We start from the raw sequence: 6933 nt of genomic DNA, 5'->3' as shown, positions 1-6933 counted from the left end.
TTTGTGAGAGAGAAAAGACAGAAGTGAGGAATAATGCAAAGAACTTTGTTGGCTTCTATCTTTTTATATACAGAGGACGTTGTGTCATCGTCATGTGATAACGTAGAGGTTACAACAATTTCTTTTCAATATAATATACACAAAACTCCTGTGTATTAAGTAACAACAATAACAACAAATCCAGTGAAATTCTACAAGTGGAGTTTGAGGAGAATTGTATTTGTGGAAAAAAGGCATGACACGTGAGTTGTAATCAAGGTGACAAGACATGGTATATGGACCATCAATATAGCGACAAGTAATATTCTTAATTGGACGAGTTAAAGATTACAAGAATGCACGGGAGGAACACCCTCGGGGTTACACTGAGAAAAGAACCGAACCTGACAAATGTAAAAGGAGAAATAGGAGCGAAATGGATAAAGACCATTAAGAAGGGAAGATGCATGAACCTGTCATAAATAAGGAAGGGAAATCGATATATAATTACGGTTATGGGAGATCCTCAGCTATAAATACTCCTGTTACAATTATACATGGTAACGGGTAATCAAGGCAATTAATGCCATTAACGAGCCCGGATTAAGTAAGAAAATCGTTATAATTGTATGCTCCTATATAAGAACTTAGACCTCATTTGTAATGGCATCTGATTTTTTATTAAAATTTATGCAATCATTCTTTACTTTATTCACAAGAAATTAAGAACTGCAATTCTGGGAGTGATTATCAATCTATTTCATATTTTCTTTCTTTGTCAATTATTTTCATTACTTGCTTTATTCTTCAAATTATTGGGAAAATGAAGTAAATCTTGGTTATCAGTAACCCGATTTCTTCTTGATATTGACTTTGACCGAGAAATCTATTTTTGGATAAAACAAATTGGTTCCGTTATCGAAAATTTGATAATCTGTTCACTTTTCAAACTTTATTTTTAACGACCAAATATGTCAACCGCTAACGAGAACGATCAGCTGAACCAACAAGGTGGAACTCCACCACATTACACATCTACGGGATCCCCTCAGCAATCCCGTGAAAGTTCACCTGAAGATCTGCTTCGCGCACTGATGGTCCGCATGGAGACGACCAAACCGTGGAGCAGGATGCCTTAAAATAATTGATTGCAGAACACGTGAACAGTGCACTGCAGGCTTTGGTCAGAAGATTACCCAACGCAGTGCAAACTCCTCCGCAAGTTAATACAACAACTTTGAAGAACCCGCGTTCAGGGCTTGATAACTCTAGAAGTGGAGAAATTTCCAATGAATCTCGTGATGGAGGATCAGGCACACTGAATAATTCTAGTTTACAAATTTAGTGCTAACTATGCAGAAACAGCTGAAGGAGCAAAATGAGCGTATAGAGCAAATACGTGGCGTGCCTCCCGTGATCAAAGGTGCGGATATTGACAAGTATTTGCAGCAACCCTGAAAGCGAAGTGCATCAAGTTTTCCAATTCACAAAAAGTTTAAAATTCCTGATATTCCCAAATATGATGGAACGACTAACCCTCGGGATCACGTAACCGTGTTCACTACCGGCGTGAAAGGCAATGATTTAACCAAGCAGGAGATCGAATTAGTTTTGGTTAAAAAGTTTTGCAAAACACTCACAAAAGGAGCGTTAACATGCTATTCTCTTTTACCTAAATATTCCATTGATTCTTTTGCTGAGCTCGCAGATTTATTTATAAAAGCACATTCGGGGGCGCAAAAAGTTGAAAAAAGGATGGAAGACATCTTCAAGGTTAAACAAGAGAGTATAGAATTGCTCAGAGAATTCGTAGATATATTCCAACGAGAGAGGATAATATTGCCACGAGTACCTGATAACTGGGCAGCTATGACATTCGCAAGCAGCTTGAACGAGAAGAGTTCAGAAGCCACGAGGAGGTAGAATTGCGAGAATTTCCTGCAACAACTTGGAACGATGTGTACAATAAATATAATACGAAGCTGCAGACATGGGCGAAGGTACATAGCTTGAAGGGTTGTCAACTGACCACCCTTCGTCAAAAAATTACACTGTATATATGAGTAAAATATTAGATTTTAATTGTATATAACATATATTGATCAACCTTTTTCGGAGATTTTTTTTGCTTATTTCAAGTTTGAACACCCTAAATAAAATTTCTGGCTTCGCCACTGGCTGCGGATAGAAGAAGATACGGTTACACAGCCAAGGGCCGAAGTAAGACTAGGTTCGAGACGCTCAAAATCAGAGAGGAAGTCCGGTAAAAACAGGTACGAGCCATATATGGGACATGCGGGGCGAGATTCTCGATCTAAATAGGAGAATGCACGATTTGATTCAAGATCAAGAAAAAAAGACGCGAGTTCTTCATCCAGGTTCAAAAAGGAGCGGGATTCCCGAATCAATGATTCAAGTACACAAACAAGAATAGGGGATTACGGTTTTAACATTAACACCTCCGAATTGGTAGTTGTTTTAAGAGATATGGGAGATAAGGTGCGATGGCTAAAAGAAATGAGATTATATTCAAACAAAAGAAACCCAGATTTTTGGTGTGAGTTTCATAATGATCATGGCCATAGAACAGTAGATTGCAGGCTTTTGCAAGGAGAGGTCGAATATTTATTGAAGCAAGGCTATCTTACTGATTTGTTCAGTGAGAAAGGGAGACAATCATACATGAAGAATAGACAAGAACCCCCAAAACCTCCATCACCAAAGAGAACAGTCAACGTCATAACCAGAGGAGATGAGGTCAATGTAGTAACATACACAACCGCGAAAAAGACATCAAAAGTTACTGTCACTCACGGAAAATAAGTCCACCAAGTCTTGGATGGCAACAATATAATATTTGACGACGAAGACGTAGACGACTTGATGATTCCTCACAACAATGCACTGGTAATATCTCTATTTGTACATGACACTAATGTAAAACGAGTTTTGATTGATCCAGGTAGATTAGTGAACATCATTTTACTGTGGGTGGTAAATGAAATGCAAGCTAATGATAAGGTCATACCAAAAGCACGGTCCTTGTTTGGGTTTAATAATTCAAGCGTTGTTACTAAAAGGGAAGTGGTACTTGCCACATTTGTAGAAGGGGTCATCAAAGATACAAAGTTCCAGATGATAATCGCGGACATGACCTATAGTATAATCTTGGAAAGACCATGGATTCATGATATGGATGTTGTCCCATCCACGTTGCATCAAGTTATCAAATTCCCTTCACAGTGGGGAATCCGACAAATCCGCGAAGATCAACAAGCTTCACGAAGTATTAACTCAGTGGTGATTGTAAACACAGTAGCCAATGATGGAGATGCGAAATAGAAATTATAGAATTCAGTTGAGGACACTGTTATTCATACCTCAACTGAAAACACACAAGGGCAGACTGATGTCAACTCAAGACCTGATGTGATTCAAGAGCCAGAGGAAAATGAGAACATTAAAACAACTATGGAGGAGCTCGAAGCTGTAATACTATTTGTCCCCTGGCTAGATAGAAAAGTTTACATCGGATAAAATTTGAGCCCAGAAATGAAAGGTAAGTTAATTGAATTTTTACGTGCTAACGCAGATTGCTTTGCTTTGTCGCATTCAGATATGACAGGTATACCACCGGAGGTGTGACTCATAAGCTGAACAAGGATCCATTACACCGACCTGTCAAGCAAAACAAAAGGAAGCAAGGGTCCATCAAAAATCAAGTGATCCAGGATGAGGTACAAAAGCTTTTGAAAATTGGTTCAATACGAGTAGTAAAGTACCCTGACTGGTTAGCAAATACTGTTGTGGTTCCAAAAAAGAATTGAGAATGGCGAGTTTGTTAGATTATATTGATTTAAATAAGGTTTGTCCTAAGGATTCATTTCTTTTACCGCATATAAATCAATTAATTGATTCTATCGCATGTCATGAACTTTTAAGTTTTTTAGATGCATATTCAGCTTATAACCAGATAAAAATGGACCCTCTAGATGAGGAAAAAACTTCGTTTATCACAGACAGTGGGACTTACTGTTACAAAGTTATGCCATTTGGCTTGAAAAATGCTAGAGCCACATATCAGAGATTGGTGATTAAAATATTTCAAGAACACCTAGAAAAAATCATGAAAGTCTACAAAGATGATATGTTGGTCGAGTCAACACAGGCAGAGGATCATTTTCAACATTTGTTTGAGACCTTTGAGATTCTCCGCAAGTACAACATGAAGTTAAACCCGAAAAAGTGCGTTTTTAGCATGGCTTCAGGTAAGTTTTTAGGTTTTCTTATTTCTAACAGAGGTATTGAAGTAAATCCCGCACAGATCAAAGCTATTGAGGAAATACTAGATATACTCACGATAAATAAAGAAGTGCAGAGATTAACAGGGGGATAGCAACTCTGGGAACATTTATATCAAAGTCATTAGAAAAAAGTTTTAAATTCTTTTCAGTGTTGAAAAAGAAAAATCAAATTGAATGGAATGATGAGTGCCAAAAAGCTCTGAAGGACCTAAATATGTATCCATCAAATTCACCTATGTTAGCCAAACCATAAGACGAAGAGAGATTGCTAATTACCTCGCTGTGTCAGAAGTCGTGGTAAGTGCGGTATTGGCACGTGAATATAAAGGTAAACAATCTCAAATTTATTATGTTAGTAAGTCTTTACTAGATGCTGAGACACGGTATCCTCACCTAGAAAAACTTGCTTTAGCTTTAATTATGACATCAAGAAAGTTACGACCTTACTTTCAGTGTCATCCTATTTCTATTATAATTGCTTTCCCACTAATGAACATACTGCATAAACTAGAATTATTAGGTAAATTAGCTAAATGGCAATAGAACTCAGTGAATATGATATCATATATCAGCCTATAACTGCAATAAAATCGCAGGTGTTAGCATATTTTGTAGCGGATTTTAGCATGAACCTTGTTCCTGAAGCAGAAAAAGAACTACAAGTATTTACCGGAGCTAATCCGGGGACTTGGACCCTATTTACTAACGGTTCCTCAAATGTTAAAGGAGAAGGTTTGGGTATTATTTTAATTCCACCCTTGGGTGAAGTCATAAGACAGGTAATAAAATGTTATCCAATCATTAACAATGAGGCAGAGTATGAAGTTGTGATTGCAGGCTTGGAACTGGTACGAGAACTTGGTATTGAATAAATTGTGATCAAAAGTGACTCACAACTGGTTTCTAATCAAATGCAGGGGACTTACGTGGCGAGAGAGACACAAATGCAGGAATATCTCGAAAAGGTACGAAAATTGCTTAGACAATTTCAGACATGGAAAGTCGTGCAAATACCTAAGGAGGAGAATGCAGAAGCAGACGCATTGGCAAATTTTGCATCTGTCGCAAATGCAACAAATACAGAAAATGTTGTTGTAGTACATTTGCTTTATTTAGCACTCGATCAAACCAAGAGTGAGATAAATTTCAATAATTTAACTTGGGATTGGAGAAACGAACTTGTGAACTTTTTGCAGGATGGTATATTACCCGAGGATAAGAATAAATCCCAATTGTTACGGTTGAAAGCTGCCCAATATTGCTTAATTTGCGGAAATTTATATCGTAAAATATTTGGTGGACCTTTAGCACGGTGCCTCGAACCATCACAAACGGAATATGTAATGAGAGAAGTACATGAGGGGCATTATGGCAATCACACTGGAGGGAGATCGTTGGTGAAGACATTAATAAGAGCAAGATATTATTGGCCAAAAATGGAAGAAGAAGCAGAAAACTTCGTAACCAGGTGTGATAAATGTCCACGATATGCCAATAACATGCATCGACCAGTGGAACTGTTGCATTCAGTTAAATCACCATGGCCCTTCATGAAATGGGGCATGGACATCATAGGGTCTTTGCCTCAAGCTAAAGAAAAGGTACGATTTCTATTAATTTTGACGGATTATTTCGCAAAATTGGTAGAAGTAGGTGCCTTTAAACAGGTGCAAGAAAAGGAAGTTACGGATTTCATTTGGAGAAATATTATATGTCGATTTGGAGTCCAAGGAGATCGTCCGTGACAATGGCCCACAATTCATAAGCGCAAAAGTCATTGAATTCTTTCAAAGTTGGTAGATTAAATGAATTACTTCCGCACCTTATTACCCAGCTGGCAATGAAAAAGCTGAGTCGACAAATAAGGTTATCATCAATAACTTTAAAAAATGATTGGAAGAATCAAAAGGCAAATGGCCCGAAATACTACCAGGGGTGCTATGGGCTTACCGATTAACGGCAAAGACTAGTACGGGTGAGACTCTATTTTAACTTGTGTACGGATCAAAAGCTTTGATTTCGGTGGAGATAGGTGAACCAAGCACGAGGTACACGCATACCACTGAAGCAACAAATGAGGAAGATTTACGGGTAAATTTGGATTTGACAGAAGAAAGGAGAGAAGCAGCACTAATTCGAATGGCGGATCAAAAGCAGATGATTGAACAATATTATAACAGGAAAGCCAATTTGAGGTACGTCAAGATTGGGGAATTCGTCCTCAAAAAGATATTTCGGTCAACAAAAGCGGGAAATGCAGTAAAGTTGAGGCCAAATTGGGAAGACCCATATAGGATTAGAGGCATTGTTGGAAAAGGAGCGTACTAGTTGGATACCATGGATAGCAAGGTGTTACCATCAAATTGGAATGCAGTCCATCTGAAGAAGTAATACTTCTAAACGAGGTTAATACCCACGGTCAGGTATCATGCAAGTTCGATTTTATTTTGTTCATTTGAATTTTACTAACTATTTTAGATGATAGGCAAAAAGTTAGCCCGTACCAAATGATGATATTAAACCCGAAAGACACGCGAAATACTAAATTATTCCCGGTCTAGGTTACAACTTTTCTGATAGAAAAAGGGTTATGCAGTCATCATCTAAAAAATTATCTTCGAGTCCCGTTTCGTATTTTCTTTTTTAGGAA

The 6933-nt window shown here is 37.8% G+C and overlaps 2 protein-coding genes across 2 annotated transcripts; both read left to right on the top strand.

Annotated features, from left to right (window-relative positions):
* Nucleotides 1-2862: 2862 nt before the first annotated feature.
* On the top strand, nucleotides 2863-3321 carry LOC104084929 (uncharacterized). The gene has a single exon (XM_009588891.2). It carries the CDS (start codon nucleotides 2863-2865, stop codon nucleotides 3319-3321), a length of 459 nt encoding a protein of 152 aa, XP_009587186.2.
* A 1495-nt stretch (nucleotides 3322-4816) lies between these two features.
* LOC138908131 (uncharacterized) lies at nucleotides 4817-6611 on the top strand. The gene is made up of 3 exons (XM_070198773.1): nucleotides 4817-5062; nucleotides 5201-5884; nucleotides 6312-6611. The coding sequence occupies exons 1-3, from the start codon at nucleotides 4817-4819 to the stop codon at nucleotides 6609-6611; spliced, it is 1230 nt and encodes a 409-aa protein (XP_070054874.1).
* Nucleotides 6612-6933: the final 322 nt, after the last annotated feature.

This window comes from Nicotiana tomentosiformis, chromosome 3, assembly GCF_000390325.3.
Source record: "Nicotiana tomentosiformis chromosome 3, ASM39032v3, whole genome shotgun sequence".
In the NCBI taxonomy this organism is placed as follows: domain Eukaryota; kingdom Viridiplantae; phylum Streptophyta; class Magnoliopsida; order Solanales; family Solanaceae; genus Nicotiana; species Nicotiana tomentosiformis.
This window is presented reverse-complemented; position numbering and strand designations above follow the sequence as displayed.

Excerpts from the sequence above, each read along its gene's own strand:
- LOC104084929 (XM_009588891.2), top strand. The coding sequence starts at position 2,863 with ATGATTCCTCACAACAATGCACTGGTAATATCTCTATTTGTACATGAC.
- LOC138908131 (XM_070198773.1), top strand. The coding sequence starts at position 4,817 with ATGGCAATAGAACTCAGTGAATATGATATCATATATCAGCCTATAACT. Across the intron at positions 5,063-5,200 it reads TGGGTGAAGTCATAAGACAG|GGGACTTACGTGGCGAGAGA; the intron begins GTAATAAAATGT and ends AATCAAATGCAG. Across the intron at positions 5,885-6,311 it reads TGCCTCAAGCTAAAGAAAAG|ATAGGTGAACCAAGCACGAG; the intron begins GTACGATTTCTA and ends ATTTCGGTGGAG.